The 17,775-nt window shown below is 39.4% G+C and overlaps 1 protein-coding gene across 2 annotated transcripts; it reads left to right on the forward strand.

Moving 5' to 3' along the window:
• The first annotated feature begins 4,794 nt into the window (after window positions 1-4,794).
• LOC146697284 (somatomedin-B and thrombospondin type-1 domain-containing protein) lies at window positions 4,795-17,761 on the forward strand. Of its 2 annotated transcripts, none has more exons than XM_085474187.1 (5): window positions 4,795-5,278; window positions 12,765-12,950; window positions 13,394-13,484; window positions 16,174-16,332; window positions 16,446-17,761. In XM_085474187.1, exons 1-5 carry the CDS (start codon window positions 5,029-5,031, stop codon window positions 16,549-16,551), a joined length of 792 nt encoding a protein of 263 aa, XP_085330313.1. In that variant the 5' UTR covers window positions 4,795-5,028; the 3' UTR covers window positions 16,552-17,761. The 2 variants fall into 2 exon arrangements, with proteins under 2 accessions (XP_085330313.1, XP_085330314.1); XM_085474188.1 differs by having other exon boundaries at window positions 12,768-12,950.
• The last annotated feature ends 14 nt before the right edge of the window (window positions 17,762-17,775 follow it).

Consider the following 17,775-nt stretch of genomic DNA (forward strand, 5'->3'; position numbering starts at 1 on the left):
ACAAAAAAATCGGATTTGATCAAAAAATCGGAATTGAGCATTAAGACCTGCAGTGTGAACGTAGCCTAACTGGGTCATATTTTACCAACCTGACTCCACCCAGTGTGGATTTTTGTTCTGTTTACATTAGATACAGTTTTACTTTTTATTTTATTTATTTATTTTTTCCTGCTAAATACACTGCTCGGCCAAATTAAAAAAAATAAATAAATAAAAAAAATTACAAATTCTAATATTTTATTGGACCGGCTTTAGCTTTGATAACAGCATGCAATCATCAGGGCATGGTTTTGATAAGCTTATGGAATATCACAGCATTTATTTCTATCCAGGGTTGGTTTAATTTTTAATTTTTTTTTGCCAGGATCTTGATGATAGCAGTGTCAGGCCACTGTGAACATCACAAAGATTCTCAATGAGTCTGCGGCCAAGTCATGTGTGAAAACAATGATTTGTGTTCCCTGACCTGCTCTTTCACAATATGAGCCTGACAAATCCTGGCATTGTCATCTTGGAATCTGACCGTGCTATCAGGAAAGAAACAAACATTACTGAAAAAACCTGGAGGATGTTCAGGTCATGTGCTGACGTCATTATTTGGGCAAGTAATGCTGCTGAAACTCAAACTGCTCAGATCATAACACTGCCCCCGTGCGAGGCATTCGCCATGATGTATGCATCACTTCATCCGCCTCTTTTCTTACCCCAGTGCACCAATGACTCTGGAACAGGGACCTCATCAGACGAAATGCCTTTTATTTATTTATTTTTTACAATGCTCCAGAGTTAAATTGTTATCCTCCTGAAGTGGCATTAAATCAAGTTCACGACCACAGGATATCACACGATTCTTTAAGAAAGAGAAATTACTCACTGCATCAATTAGGGTTCAATCTATTGCCATCTGAAACTTCACTATCTGTCCAATGGAAGGATGCTAACTATTTGCTTCATTCCAGGTGGTGACTTTTTTTTTTCTGGGCAGTAATTGTTTCTTATACAAATTTTTGGATGATTGTTGGAAATCAGTTTGTTCAGTTTCCAGCGTCATTCTGTTTCAGTGCCATGTTTCATTCAAAGTTGAACTCCATGTGCCTTTTGCGGGTGTGTTTGTTGGCGAAAACATCTTGACCAGTATCCTCATGCATTATCCAGCTTCACCAGGGTGACAGTAATTTCTGTGGTGGTTAAAACGGTTAACGTTTACATAACCAACATCATGCCATCAAATCCAGAAACCCTAATTTTTAACGTTTCTGTAAACACTCATGAATGTTGTTTTTTGACTGGCATTCACCCTGTTCTGTCCTTTTAGGTGTGACAATAGCTTATTTCATGTTTAATTAACCTGCTCTTTAATCATCATACAAGAAAACTGTGTGGTCCGGACATGTTTTTATAATAACAACAAGGGGTCTGCTTGTTCTAGTTGTTACCACTGTTCGAGTATTGTAATTCTCAAAATTGTCTTTTATTTAATATTCATGAAAATATTATTATTATTATTCTGTATTTTCTGCGCAGCCAGACAAAGTACTCATGTTCACCACTGCCAGACAACCAAGAGAACATTATACTGTGATAATAAATCGGTGTATTCCAATGCTGTGTATATGGAATTGTGTGTTTGTGTGCGTGTGTGTGTGGGTCATGTTGATGAAGCTTGTGCAATAAATGTCCCTTACTTAATGTCTGTGCTTTAATGTAAAGTTGTTTGTTGTAGGGGGATTTGAAAACAAATCAAAATAAACATCTGAAACATTGAAGCATGCAGTCTGGTTGTTTTTGTTGCCCTCCTCACTCGTTAACTGTTATTCTGCCCTTTTCCTCACTGCAGATAACATCAGGACAAAGGGGGGGGGCAGGCAGGTAGGGGAGGAATCGAACAAGGAACTCGTTCTTCTAGTTTTGGCTCTTGTGCCTGTACAGTGAACTGTAACTATCCATGCTTTCTCTCTCTCTCTTTCTTACTCATTTCGTTACTCTCTCTCTCACGCATTATTCAAAACACTGGTTCAGGAATGCACAGCTCTCTGCAGAAGATGACTTGAAATTTTTAGTTTGAATGAGGAAGTAGAAGGACTCATAAGTAAAACTCAAGCAACAAAGTAAAAAAAAAAAAAGTACTCACTGTGGGGAATTCTTCTTCTTTGGGAGAGTCCAGCTAAACTTGAAGCTATCTAATGCAGTACTGTAATAAATCCATTAATTGGGTCATAATGTTGCGTTTGTGATGTTTGTGATATAATTCCTTGACTTCCCCCTTGTGCAACCTCAACATCTTTACAGTATAAAGATTCTTGTGGCTTGGCTCAGTTCCATCGAAGCACCCTGACATTTTCTCACACGCTTTACTCCCGGACATCACTTGATCCAGATCCTGCAGTCCTTCAGCACATCAAGGTGTTTGTAAATGTTCTGTCTCACTCTGTAATTAACTCATCTTAGCTGAAACTCAACAAAGAGCTTTTAGTGGGTGACATTAGAAAGGCCTAGGAACTGGTGTGCGCAAACACCGAAGGTCTCCTTGGAGTGTGATAACAGCATCTCCAGAGATGTTGTTCAGTATCAGTAGGTGGAAGGAATGCATGCTGTGTGCAAACATCTTGAGGATATTCCTTTACACTCACAATTTTACGGTAATAGAGGAGCACGTGTGAAATGCTGACTTTAAACAAATGTGATGTACAATCCAATTCTGGGCTCGTTGTCATGGTCCTGGGGTTTTTGTGTTTCTGGGATTTGAAAATTTTGTGAATAACTTCACTTTAGGTTTTTGTTTCAGTTCTGTTATTATGTTAGAATTTTAAGTTGTTTGTTTCTTTAACCTTGAGAAAACAAGGTTAAACCTACTATTATTTTATTATTCCAGTATTTTGTGAGTGAGTGTTAGTTTATGTGCTTTTGAGTCTGTGATTCCTGGTTTTACCTTATGACTAGTCTACTGATAGTTTTCTCTCTCTCATGTCTTGTTAATGACTGTTCCTCTGTTTCTTTCATGTCTACTGTGATCCTTCTGATCTCCCTGTTTAGTATTTGTCTTTGGTTTATTCCCTGTGTTACTTTGAAGATTAGTTTTGTTTCATGTGTCTCTCTCTCACACACAGCCTGTGTCATTTGTGCAGTCTTGTGATATTTTCTGTCTCATGTTTTTTTTGGTTTTTCCCTTCTTTTTCCTTTTTCTTTTTTCTTTTAAATGCTATCCTAATTTCAGGATCTAAAAACATTTTTCTCTGATTTTATTAATTCTTTTTCTCCTGTTTCTACTGTAATTCATTCTCATCATTGTATACGTTTATCTTACACATCCTGCATTTATGGCCTCCACACAGATTCACACTCATTTTCAATCACAGTGGATATTTGATTTCTTTCTCAGGGCAACAAAGAAACAAACAAAAAACAAAAACAAACCTAAAACAAACATTGACAGCCAAATGCTGTTTTTCCTGACAGAAACTAAACTTTGCACCTTTATCACAAAAACAGATTATTCAAGTTGGTGATTATACATGAATATAGTTCAAAGGAAATGAACTGAAGTACTGTATACTACACATTTCATCTGCTTTAAGCACTAGGGGGCGCTGTTTATCAAACACGCGTACACACTTCACCGACGAGAACGCCCCCTCCTCCCCCCCTCCCAGCCCCTTCGAGTGCGCACAATAGGGCTTTATGAGGAGCGGCATCATAACGCTGTCTTCCTCTTCTTCTCCCTTTCTGCTGCTCGGCAACGAGCAATAAACAATAAAAAAAAATTTGTTTCTTGAGAGTAGCTTGATTGTGTTGCCAACTTGCAGCTTGTAGGCGGTTAAACGAACTGAGTATGTTTAATGAAAAACATTTCCAAAGAATTAGCGCAAGTTTATGTCTCACTCTACTGCCCCCCTAACCCCAGCCCCCCACACAACTTTTTACTTAAATATTTCTCGAGGGCAAACATGTTTGAATCTTTTCATGGTTATAAAGCAATGCATTAAAACAAGCAATTTTAGAACATGGAGCTTGAATAATTAACAAAGCTCCAAAAAGGACTCGCAACTCCTTAGAATACTTCATACAGATTTGTACATCAGATACCGCTGGATTCAAAAGCAGGACAAAGAGTTGCAGATCCAGCATTTTCTATACGTTTGTGACCGTAACTAAAGTGGAGGAAAGCTATTGTCTTTGCATTTGTGCTTTTACAGTATCCGCCATGGCTGTTTTTCTCCAGCCAGAGCCAGTGAAGAGAAAGTAATTTCATTGTTCTCCAGTCTTTCTCTCAGCGGGATGGATGCACTTAGTTCTTCGGCATGAGTGGACATTATTTTGTTGCTGCGGCTCAAAAGGACCTCGTCAAATTGCACGGTGGCTGCAGACTGAATGTTGATTTCTCTTTCGTTTAGTTTTAACGTAACATTAAAATGACCAGGCCGCTGTCCGTGGTGCTGAATTCGATTTTGTGATCGGAAGAGCTGATATGGACAAAAACCTGTTACACAATATTTACACTCACTGCAACAGAAATCGCGTAGCATGCATTTTTCATTTCAGGTGTATGCAGCTGTTTTATTGAAATGTGTCTGATTCCAGACCTTATACAGGCCCTCGTTGAGGCTTATTTTACTTTTCCACTGTAATCTTGGCAGCAGCAGAGGGCCAAAATATTTTGAAACTCATATATTTATTTATGTATCTGAAACCTCACACACAAGCTAGAGAGAGAGCGCAAGGTTGGTGCTGTAAGTCTGTAAGTACCGAACAGTAGCTTGGGGGCGGTGTCCTGCTCACTAAAAGAGGAGTTAGTGAGCGCGCACGACTCCACTTAAATTTTACGCGTCACTTGTTCGTCCAGGCGTTTACACAGAAGATACCTCGTTTTCTGCACAAGCAGGACCATGCTGCACTTGGATTTTATATAGAAAATACAAATTTCACCTTAATAACATTATTTGATTATTATTATTATTTTTTTAAAAGGCAACAACAGCACAGAGCAGCAACAGCGTGTGTGGAGCAAGTGGTCCCAGAAAGATTTCCGTCATGGGAGCGTATGGATGGAGCTCAGCGCGTCTTGGCTTTGTCGTTTGGGGATTTTTGGCATTTTTCTGCGGAGAATTTGTTCCACAGGCTGAAGCAGGCTGCAGGGAGCGAGAGAGCCCAAACTGCTGCACCGGCCGGAACAACGAATGTTTTGAGTACTCCAGGAGGAAAACAGTGTGTTACTGCGATACCTACTGTCAGAAAACAAGAGACTGTTGCGAGGACTATCAGAGCGTTTGCCAAATATCTGGTGAGTTGTTTGCTCTGTTGAGCTCGCTGACATTTGATATCAGATAACAGCAGTTTTGTCTATTTGAAGTTTGAAAGCTCAAAGAGCGAGGAAGAAATAAGGTATGTAGTGTATATATGTTTTGAATCCTATCCAATGACTGCTGCTGTTCATTGTTGTTTAGTTTTGGGGAGGGATGGCTGCCACTGAGGTGACACGTAGGGAGTGAGACATACTACACGTAGCTGTTTTTAATATGCCCAATATGGCTCTTTGTTTTAAGTGACCAGCGAGAGGTGACTACTGTCTGCCTTGTGTGGTTTTACATTTGTAGCTTCGACTCATGACCTTCACATCACAGCTTCACATTGCACAGCCTGGACATTAAGTGGTCTGAGAGACCATAACAACATTAGTTTCGTCTTAAAGCCAGAAAAATGACCTTAAATTAGAAACACTCATTTGCTTATTCCTTAAAACGTATTTGTGGGCAACCCCCCATCATCAACCAGGCTTTTGCTATATATGGACAAATGAGGGAACAGACACCATGGAAACAGACTGCCAAAGATGGTCAGAATTACAGTGGAGCTATGTCTTAGATGTGACAGACAGGAAACACTCTGACCTGTAACAAAAGCAACTCTTATAGTGAAGTATTTGGCACTACTCAAGTTCACAAAGAGATTTCTCTGGCATAAATACCCTGAGAATGTGACCCTCTTAAGCACACTTGAGGGGTCAGTCCTAAAGGGAAAAGAGCTTTTAAACTGTGGAGCAATCCCACTATTATATACAAGCTGGTTTGAGTATTTTATCTGTTCTGTGATGTGAATAGGCTGCCCCATCCAGACTTCAATCACTAACTTAAAACTGTGTACACAACTAACACAAGGACAGTTGTAATACACTTCATTAGACCTCACTGTTTACTATAAAGAGCCCATAAACACCTGCTAATCAATTTTAGCTGTAATACTGCCGTTATCAGAGCTACACTAGTTTTTGTACAGGTTAAAGCTCAGCTAAGGAGCATATGGTAATACAAGGGATCTAAAATGGAATAAGGATCCAGCATTTCATCTTTGCTGTATTGTCAGGCTTTAGAAAAGCTAGGCCATGACAGGAGACTTCACTCAATGTCTTTAAAACAGATCAGGCTGGTGGCATAAAGTAGCATGAAGGATGAAGAGGATTATTCAGGAATGAAGACATATTAGTAAACAAGTAGAGAGAAGAATTTTGAATGCATTGCGAAACCAAAGGTCAGTATTAACTCCCCTTTTCAGCCACCTGTGTATGCTGGTTCTAGTTACGTGGGAGGGGCTTAGAAAAGAGAGGACTGCTTATTTCCAAACATTGGGAGGTTTTTTTCTTCTACTTTAAAAAAAATTCTCCTTTTTTGATTTACCCTATTGCATCTTTAGTCCTTTTGCATCATTAGGTTTAAGCCATTTTTGCATTTTCAGGATTCTTTACTTTAAATTAAACAATTGAGTTTCTGTAAATTTAGGCTGAATTAGACTTGAGTTTGTTTGTCTTTAAATATGCTCAAGTGAAGCAATTCATCTCAGTAAGTGCCATGTCTGCTTTTATTTTGTTTACAGTACTGTTGTAGTGATGTGGTCCTTTACTGCAGTGTGGTGGAAATGTTGGACTGAAATTGAAATGGGGGTAGATAAGCTAAAGTATTCATAAACATCAGTATATTACTTTAAATTGCACATGAAAGAGTTAAGATTAACATACACATGAGTTTTTCTTTTGGCTTTGCTCTCAATGCCAAGCTGTTTTTATTGTTATGGAAACATTAGAAAGTGGATTTTTTTTTAACTAAATAAATAAACTCTACAGTGTTTGTAAAACCAGAGATGTGACTTTTTGAAAGCAAGGGAGGAAGCAACACTTTGTGAACAGACCCAGATTTCTTTTTAATTTAACAATCAGCTAGATTGCCATTCAGAAACATCATTTTGCCATTCACAAACCAGATCCATGTGTCTGACAAGCTGAATGTTAACAGGAAATGAGCTCAGGTTAGTGTTGAGCCATCATTGTAACAGCCTCTTATCTCAGCTCTTATCACAGCTCACAGCTGCCCTGTGCAGTTTTTTTAAATTTTTATTTCACAGTCTGAACATAAGAACGAACCCACATGGATCAATAAACATTTTGTATGCAATCTGAAAATCTTTACAGTAAAAACACAGCATTTATCGTCAGGCTTGGCTCTGCTCCATCCTAGCCCCCTGATATGTCCTCACCCACTTAACACTCAGAGTTGATCCTGAAGCTCTGCAACACATCAAGCAGTTTGTGTGTGACACTATTGGAGGCTGTAATTACCTCCTGTTTGCTGGAGCTCAACACAGTGCTTTGAGTGGGTGACATCAGAGCAGACACAGAAAAAAACATGGATATAAACACTCAGAGATGTTGTTAAAATGAAGGATTTGACAGGAGTGTGAACTGTGTGTAAACACAGAAGGACACTGTACAAGTTAAAGTAATGATTGAGCAAAATCAACTTGTTATAACATATAGCAAGCTGACATGATTTTTCTATTTTATGAACTTCATGTTTTGGTCATCAGTCTGGCTTATATAACTTCAGTAGTTGCAGGCTATTAATTTCCAAATGTACACCTCACAGCAAAAACTACTTGTAGGCATCTTTTGGCTGGTTTAGCAGGTCGAGCTGTTGGCCACCATTTTTTTTATTATTCTAGCCACAAACAAAAGTAAAAGTTTAAACCTCTCACTAATTAATGTTTATCTGAAAGGAAAACATCTCACAGTAAGATTAAGAACCAAGGAACAATGAGCTTTTGCTTCTGGCATCAGCACCTCAGAAAATTTGCTTATATTTTATAGAGACGTGCCAAATCTTTATTTGAAATCTTTGAAAGGTTTTTGCATTGGCAAAGATTGTGATAGATATTTAACTACCAGGAGGAAATGAGTTTTTAAAGACATACTTTGTATGTAGACATACTTTGTAGGGGCAGGGATAGCTCAGTAGGTAGAGTGGTTGCCCCATGATCGGAAGGTCGGGGGTTCGATTCCCCTTAACAGCTACCCTGAGGTACCCCTGAGCAAGGTACCGTCCCTACACACTGCTCCCCGGGCGCCCAATGGCTGCCCACTGCTTCACTAAGTGAATGGGTTAAATTCAGAGAGCAATTTCCCCACGGGGCACAATAAAGTACATAAATAAATAAAGTATTGGTCAAAATCAGCACACCTTTTAAGTTGGTTTTGTCAGATTTCTCTGTTTATTCCATTCATGTATGAAATTAAACTGGATAATGCCCCCAAACAACTGCCAAATAAGGTCTCAGAGGCATTAAAGGATGGTTGAAGCGTGGTAACACTTGCTTCCAGAAGGACTTTGATGTTGTCTCCTGTTATAGAAGTGATTTTCATACACCAGTTTCAATCTTAACTCTATGGTTCCCATTACGATAAGCTCCCATTCCTCTTCATTGACTCTAGAGATCATTTGGGGCAGTATGAAGCAAGAAGGGGCAGCTTCTCTCTTCTACTGCAGCCTCTGGTGGTTCTCACCCTAACAGGAAAATACATTAAAGCCTCTGCATTTGGTACATGAGACTTTTGCTCATCATTCATCTCTCTCTCTCCTCTCTGTTTCTCTTTATTTTCTCTAGGGCACTGTGCAGTATGTTGTCATGCCACAATGTTTCCCTCTTTCCACCTAAGTTCACTCCCTCTTTTTCTTCCTTGCATCCCACATGTTCTCTGTTCTGCTAGTAGGGAATGTCTTTACATAATGAAGACTAAACAGGCCAGCTGTTGGATTTTTTTTTTTTTTGGGACAAATATGTTAAACACCTCTTGGCACTCACATGCTACATTTTGCAAATCTGATGTGCAGCATCTGGTTTCTTCTTGACAGGAAAACACTGCTGAGCTTGAAGGGCATTAACAGTTTTCACTCACTTACTGTACGCACAAATGAAGGTGCATATGCATATCACTAAATCGAAGGGGGCTTGCAAAGGGAAACTCCTGCCTTGGCTGTCTGTAGTGTTTGATTGCTGTGTTTGACTCTGTCCACCTATCATCAGGTAAAGGTCAAGGTAATTTCAGTACATTATTCCCTTTTTCTAGACTTCTTTCCTCTGCAGCTTCAAGGTTTTTGTCAGACTAATGGTGTTGGTGAGCAAATAGTGAGCATTTTCACACAGAGAACCTTTTTGTTTGACGAAAAATACAAAGATAATCTTTATTTTTTGTCAGCACTTCCATTTTTTTTAGTGTATGTCAAATCCGAAGCTCAGTTGAAGCAACTACACGAGTAATCTACTCAACTTTGTTAATGCTTCCATTCCTGAAAGGAAAAATTTAATCGTGTTTCACAGACAGACAAAGATCGCCTTATCTGTGAAGCCTCTAACTGTAATTCTTCTTTTTCTTTCTTGTTATAGTTTTTCTTCTTCACTTACCTTTTTTTTCACACACTATGTGTTTATACAAGTTCCTGCATTTAAGCATTAGATATTATTAATCTCTGGCTCTTTTCCACAGCATGTCTTTGTCATGTCTTTCTCCCCTCAACCCCAGCCATTTGCAGCAGATGGCCGCCCTTCCTGCTTGTATATAGGAAACATTCACCTGCTATTAGGGCTCAGTCCAGTCTTCTCAACTCCTATTAACAGGCTTGAGGTTCCTGTTTTGGTGAAGATTATAAGGCTTGTCTGATGGGACCAAGGCCCAGACAGGGAAGGGAGGGTGACCGTGGAGGCTTTGAGGTGCAGTGGTCCTCCAGAGCAGCTGGACATCTGGGTCTCATCAGAGAAGAGATGGGGCTGGAAGGAAAGGGAGGGGGTGGGTGAGTGAGTGAAGCTCAGAACCAAAAAAAGGAGACAGATGGGGGGGAAGAACAAGGGAGAGTGGGGGACAACGTAATCAAAGGAGTGGAAGATAAAGCAAATTGGGCAGGCAGGTCTGAGACCCTAAAATGGAGGTAGAATTCAAGGAGAATAAAAGGAAAGGCAAAGGAATGCCATCCCAAAAGGCTATTATCCCACTGAAACAAGAGTGACTGGAGTTTGGCAGAAGTTGAGAGATAAAAGTGCTTATGTTGGATCATTGGTCATTGGTTCTGTTTAGTTTAATGCTGTCTGAGGCTTTGCCTGCTGCCTGAAAAATTAGTCATAGACAAGCAAAGTCCTTTCACTTTAAACTTTGACAGCAACCAGATTTGTACTGTGGTGCTGCTGGTTCACTGAAACGGACGACTTCCCTGTTTTCCATATTAATGACACTTACGGTAAACTGGTGAAAATAATCTTGATGAAAACAGAAAATAGAGAAATATCATTAGTTAAATTACAAAAATAGATTTAACCTGGACAGAATAATGCAGTTAAATTGCTCTCCAAAAATAAGAAAACGCACATCTAAAATCTATCTCAGAAACTCTGTTAAAAATATCAGCTTTTCCAAAAGACAAAAGCTGAACATGCTGGGAACAAGTGCCATTTGTTTCCTGTATTGGGGTCAGAGGTCAGAGGTGGTGGCAAGCTTTCGAACTGAAGACTTTCTCATTAACAATGCAAACAGGGGACAAGAGTGACTATGTGGGTTAGGCTGTCAGACTGTCAGCAGGGTTGACATGTGGGTGGTGGAATTGTTGCACTGGTTGTGCCAGAAGCAGACTGAGGGACCACCACAGCTTGGTAATTGCCTTCTGACCTCTGGCAAATCAGCCCAAATGGCTGAGACTCCCAGACAGGGCCTTAGTCCTGCTTATGTGTATGTCGGTGTCGATCACAGGGATAATAGCTGTTTCTCCTCCGGGTGTGGGAACTAGCCAACCCTATTGATTTCACTGCACGCTCTGCTATGAAGCAAATACCTCAACTGGACTCCTTGCTTGTGTTTTTCCCACCATGAGAAAGGAAAACAGCGGCATGAAAGCTGCCCGTGAACGTCAGAGGATGTAGCAGCGGGAAGGAAAGGCAAGAAGACAGGAGCAAGGATAAGAAGAGGTGGAGGAGGCAAGGGTAGGAAGCTGATACGGTTGTAGTGTCTAATGCCATCCCACCCTGAGTAATCTTTCAAGAAAGTGCATGTATCTCATCACGTTTACAGAGGCAAATGAGCATGCCTGTGTATTTTAGGGAAAGGATAGAAGAGGTTTAAGTGGGATGATTTATCAGACAGAAATTGTTTGCTGTGTGTGGTGATCTGGGAAAGGCGAGTGTCAGGTGGGCAGCACTAATGTGCAGGAATGCAGAGATTCCACTGTGGCTTTGTGGATCGGCTGTGTCACTGAGGCAGCTGCCCCCCCCCCCCCTCCTCTCCGAACCCCCAACAGGACCATGGGAATGAACCAAACAGGCGGCATCTTGAAAGCACTCTCTCCCTCTCTCTCTCTCTCTGTCTCATGTTCACACACATAATTATTCACTCACGACATTGTATAGTGGGGTGAGTGTCTATTATAAAGACAGTGTAAGGGAGATTAAATGAAGAGGGAGGATTAGATTCAGTTATGGTATATTTATCCGCCCATTCCCTGTAATTTCACCACCAACGTCTACAAGCTTCAAGCTGGGTGCACCTGCTCTTATTGTCGCAAACTTTTATTTTAAAGGATGAAAACAGAAAAAGCTCTAAACCACAAATGTCAGGCTTTCTAAAAATATTATGGTGTATACATGCTTACAGCTGTTCACTGTTGTGTTGAACTTACCTGATTTGTTTATGTGTTTGTGAAGTATGCCCTTCCTTGTAAAAACAAGACTATTAAAATGTCTGCTCCTATTTAATCTCTGTGCTGAAAAGCTCTTGATTACTGCTGGAGTTTTGGGGCTTTGATCAAGGCAGTCATCTAAGTGATACAGCTTCCTCTTTGCTTGATGTAATTAACTAAATCAGCCTACTGAACAGGAAGTATGATTACTAAAACTGCTGTGTTTATGTGGCGTGCTGAGTTCACGGGCGTCCGTGTGTGTGTTTGCGTGTAAGTGTGGGGTAGAGGGAAACCAGAGAGAACAGGATGCAAAATTAGCCTCTTATTTAAATGGTCCCCCCACATTTGACCTCAGTTGCAGACTTCCTGAGTCTGGGGTTAGGCTGATCTGAAATAAGTACATGGTAGTGACCCAGTCACTCGCCACCTACCTACCCAAGTAAATGTTCAGTGGACTGGCATCAAAGTCTATATCAGGGCATCTGTTGCAGCTACACTTTAAGCTGTATGGTACATGACAGCAAAGATTAGGGGAAAGTTTGCAGCTCCCTCTGGACTACAGATAAATTCTTTTTCATAATTAGACCTCTTGTTTTACTATATCAGAAAGAAGGGTATCTTTCTTCTTAAACACCTCAGTCTTTTTAAATAAATGTAAATCTCACCTTGAATCCCCTAACTTTATTAAACAACCAGTAACACTGAAGAATCTATGAAGAAATATTACTTTATAATCCATTTAACTCCTGCAATCTTAAGCTAATCTATGGCTTTCTGATTCCCTAGCAGCCATTGACTGTGTGGTGGGATCATGGGGTCCCTGGTCATCATGCACATCTTCATGTGGAATTGGTAGCACGGAAAGGAGTCGCCAAGTATCTGTTCCCCCTAGAAATGGAGGTACACCCTGTCCTGATCTCAAACAACGTCGAGGATGCTTCGGAAACAACGCCATATGCAGCACCGCGAAAGGTGACAGCCTGACTTTTTCTGCATTTATGTATGTTACAGAGTTCAGTTCACTAGCACTGTTACAAATTAAACAAGCGCTTTGGTATTATCTGGGACAACTGTTAACTTTCTTTTGCTGTAAGAAACAAATCTTGAGTCTGCATGCTCCATCTGCCTGTCACTTTGCTGATGGAACAACTGAATTTCCCCACTGAGGAATAATAAAGGATATTTCTATTCTGTCTTCAGCTGTGCACTTTTCCAAGTAATTAAAAAACCTTAAGACAGGAAAACATTTTGAAAACTTACAAGGAAAGCTGAACTCACTTTACCTTAGAGCTGAGTTGCTCAGATTAAACAGTAGATGCCTTTATAAGTATGATCTTTACTGGATGCAACAGCTTATTAGACCTATTTGCCCTCTTTTTAATTCTCATCTGCCCGTGCTTATACCTGACTTCCAGAAGTCGCAAAAATCTTGCCTAATTCTTTCAAGAGGAACTTCAAGGACCCTTGGAGGAGACCACACATGCTGATGAAGGAGGAGAAGGCCAGGTAAGTCCTTTATCAAACCGCAAGATACCAGCTTTGTTTCATGTCTCTAGTGTAGGATTTGTCGGGGCAGTGGCAGGTGATTACAGATGCCCTTTTTTAAATGTTTGGTAATTTACTTGAGTTATTTTAGCCTGTGAGTCATGGTTAACGGCTTTGTCTGGCGAAATTATTACATAGAAATTACATAAAAGATTTTATTAAAATATAAAATCTTTTATGTACTTTCAGTAGCTTGAACTACATTTTAGTTGCAAGTGCTTTGGTTGTGTCTGAAATATTTTTTCAGCATTGATTATAGCTGGAACTTCTTTAAACAGTTTTTTTTGTGAATTGCAAAATAGTTGGCAGGTCAGTCAGCACTGCTGTAGAACCTTTGATTAAATATTTAATATGCATATTTGAGTTCATACCATCACCGTAATTATACAAACAGTAGCCTTTCTTTTCTTGCCAGCAAACTTTCAGATGCATCTCACTCAAGAATAAAGGCACTTATTCAACATTTTCCTTGCTTCCGCTAACTCCAAGGCTGGTGGATTTCACAACAGGTTCATACCATATTTTCCCCCAGTTTTTCCTTTATTTAAAGGTCAACTCTGAGCACCAAAAGATTAGGGAATACTGGCAAAGACTGAGGTTGCTATAGCAAGCACGTCCTCAAAATTACTTTGGGTGTGTAACATGAACTCTGTCATTGAATATTTGCATCAGGAGCTGACCTTTCCTGATAAGTCAGACGTAATCAATTTAAAAAGAAAAGCCTTCGCTGTATAAATTTGATCTTTGATCTAAGCTGATTACAAATCTTCTCATTATGTTCTCTGGGAAAAAATCTGAGCTGGCTTCCTGACAGCTTACAGCTTTTCTCAGTAATTAAAATGGACATTGGATACTTTTGTTTTGACTGAAACAAAACATCAGGGGACTGGGAGTGCATTACTCATAAATGGCATTGATTCAGCATGAATTTTACAGAGTAAGAGCAATTTCACACAGACATCTGGTATATTAATAGTGGTGTCTTTGAAATTAATTGAAGAAGTGAGGGTTAACAGCGATAACAGTGAAATGATGATCAGTTGTCTTTGGATGTATATTTAAATCTGGATATTAGTGGATATTAGAGACTGGACATTAAGACAAGGTCATTATAAAATAAGGGAGGATGGACCATAACACAAGGCTGTTATGCAGATTTAGCTTGTAAAAGCTCAGCAAAAGAAAATAATATCTGTCTGCAATTTTTAAGACAGAAATTTTAGTCAAAAAAAACAAGTATTTAACAGAAGGTTTCACTGTGGAAAAGTTAAGGAAACAAAGCAGAGACATCCCACTACAGACATGCAGACATATACTTTATGTCTTACAGGCAAACAGAGTAAGGATTTCATACATATTTACAACTTTCTGAAATATTTCTGAAATAATCTGAGGAAGAAATAAAGGGAAACTTCATGTTTTCTTTGACAAGTCACCCAAATTTGGGTAATATTTTGTCACACCTCTCTGAATCAGCTGCAAAATAAATAGCGGAATTAACCCATTTATCAGAAAAACAAGGCTTTATTTGTCCCTTTTACTGTGCAGACTGAGCTGTGATTACGATGGGATAATCCAGGCGATCAAGACACAAGTGAATCACTTGTGTTACTTATCAGCAAATTTTTACTTTGTTAAGTAATTAAAGTATTAAACTTGGGTCACCAGATACAGTCACGATAAAAGTAAAGTACACCTTTTTGAATTTTAATTTTTTAAGTATCAGGGAATAAAACAGTGTCAGATAAACAGCAATGCATGAGATATTACTCCATGTCATTATTTATTTAAAAAGCACCAAGTGAAAAGACAAAGAAGAAGAAGCAAAATGTGAAAAATAAGCACACCCAACGATTTTATAGCTTGTGAAAGCATATTTAGCAGCAATATCTTGAGAGTTGGTATGAGGCGTTTGTGCTGATTTGCTGCATTTAGATGTGCAAAACATCTCAACTCTGCAAAACTAAGCCATGCTGCCACGTTCCTTTTAGAGAGAAGAGGCTTTTCCCTGTCAATCATTACAAACCATCCATATTTCTTCAGACTTTTTCTGATTGTATTGTCACGAGTTTTAACATTTAGCATTCTAACTGAGAACTTTAAAGTCTGAGATGCAGTTTCTCTGAGCATTGCACAGTCTGATCTTGGGGTGAAGGGTTAAGCTATAAGTTTATCACACAGTGCGTCTGCATGTTGGCTTTTATTTTTGTTAAATAAACAAAGACAGAGTGTAATATGTCACATTTTATTCACCTGAGGTTGTATTTAATTAATTTTAAGACCAGCTAAGGACCAGATGATTATTATGCCTTGATATGTAAAACCTCTTAATTCAAAGAAGAGATACTTTGTTTGTACCATTAGTGTAACTTTAAACAAAGCAGGATATTTTTCAGAAACTGGAAAGCTTAAAACTGGCACATGCCCCTGTTTCTTCATCTGAACATTTTCCATCTGTGTTTTCTGTTTGAAATGCTCTGGTTTCATATGTGAGCATGAATGATGTGATTGACTGGATCATTGATGTGTTTCTGAGTCTCAAATATATTATTTGCCTTTGAGCATTATATTTTTGACTTGATAATGAATGCAGGTAAACAGAGTCTTCTACTTTGACACCTTCTTTCCCTTTCTTTACCCTTGCTTGCAGTTACTGTGTGCATCTGCAAGTGAAACAGGCTAGCGCGGCATGTAGACTCAAACTGTGGACCGCTCGACTGATGAGAGAGACTGCTGTCTGTGTGGAGTGTCAAAGTGATGCCATGGCAAAGTCAGATCGCTGTGGAGGCGATGGTGTAAGGGGCACCAGGTAAACAAGCTAACTGAAAGATAACTGAAGATATGTTCATCCATTACATTCCTAACTCAAGCTTAAGTTAAAAGGAATTTGTTACATGCCTGATGGGCTCCTCTGTTCTTTAGGACCTTCTGGTCAGCAGCTTCAGTCGCGGGCTGTCACGGTTCCTGGATTCGACAGTTTTCTTCTGAGCGCTGCCAGTGTTCTGACAACTCTTTCCTCTTTGTTTGAGGCGGCACGCTACTCTCAGCATCCTGCCAAGTGCAGGACAGCCCTGCCAGCCAAGCCAGACCCTCCAATCCAGATTACTGGATGGGTAACTCAAGGATATTAGCAGCATCCTGCCACTTTTTTTCTTTCACCTCATATTCTGTACTGTATAAACTCTTAAAGCACACATAAATTCTTGCATTTAACGTCTGATTTTACAGCCACGTAATTCTCCTCTAAAGCACAGCATCTATTTGCCTTTTTACCTCTGAGTCTTTGCTATCTACCTCCATCAATACAAGTGCATTTTCTAATGCATAATGTATAAATATAGAAATATATTATTTTGCTTTATACATTTTCTACTTATGATTGGTTTATGTAATGTATATGTGTCTATATAGCTTCAATAATTTGTATCCAACAGTGTAAACATCAGACATCTGTCATTTATCCCCAAACAGTCCTAAGTCATCAGTGGTTTTGGAGATACTAAAACTGATCATCAAAGTCATATCCAAACTAGGATCCTTCGCTCAGTATTTTGATGTTGTATCTTTTTTTATCCCAAAGGGCAAAGTTGAATATCAGGTACTGATTCTCAGGTGCTTAGATTTCAAGTCTCATTCATGTCTGCCTCTTCTGGTGGTCAGTCACAGATGTTTTCAGTAACATGACTCATAGCGGAGATCAATCACATCTGTTTAGACTTAATATTGCTGGAGAGGAAAAAGAGCCATATAAGCGAATTCACTGTGGTTCTGTCTGTCTTGTGTCCAAGACTTAAAAAATGCTTCATGATTACTCGCCCTGCTCACGGGGGAGTTTTATCAGAAGAGTATGATCCAAGATAAATATCGTGAACAGCCAACTCCTATATTTTTAATTAACCGAATCTCCTCCCAGCGCTCCCTACAGTTCCTTTACTTTTTTCAGTTCTGTTTTTGTTGTCTCTGTTGACTCTGTGTTTTCCCTCAAATAAAATACAGACTAACTACAGCTTTACCTTCTTGAGTTAAACGACACAGCATAAATTCCTGCATCTCTTTTGCTGTTGGGTTAAGAAGAAGGCAGGTGCAGTCATGTTATGGAAACCTGTTACTTTCTCTTTACATCCCCCATGTCTGTGTTTGTGTGTTTATTTATTATAAACCATGTGGTAATTTTATAAGTGCAGCACAGCATTTTCTGTACACTGTCCATTAGTGAAATAAAGAAAACTATACCGCCATATCTCCCTCTATT

The sequence above is a fragment of the Copadichromis virginalis genome, linkage group LG12 (genome assembly GCF_057382275.1).
Source record: "Copadichromis virginalis isolate Kocher_CV1m ecotype Utaka linkage group LG12, C_Virginalis_male_GT1.1, whole genome shotgun sequence".
Taxonomy (NCBI): Eukaryota; Metazoa; Chordata; class Actinopteri; order Cichliformes; family Cichlidae; genus Copadichromis; species Copadichromis virginalis.

Bases quoted from the DNA above. Each gene is read 5' to 3' on its own strand.
- LOC146697284 (XM_085474187.1), top strand. From the start codon at position 5,029: ATGGGAGCGTATGGATGGAGCTCAGCGCGTCTTGGCTTTGTCGTTTGG. The intron at 12,951-13,393 runs GTGACAGCCTGA...CCTGACTTCCAG, and splicing joins CATATGCAGCACCGCGAAAG to AAGTCGCAAAAATCTTGCCT. The intron at 16,333-16,445 runs GTAAACAAGCTA...TCTGTTCTTTAG, and splicing joins GATGGTGTAAGGGGCACCAG to GACCTTCTGGTCAGCAGCTT.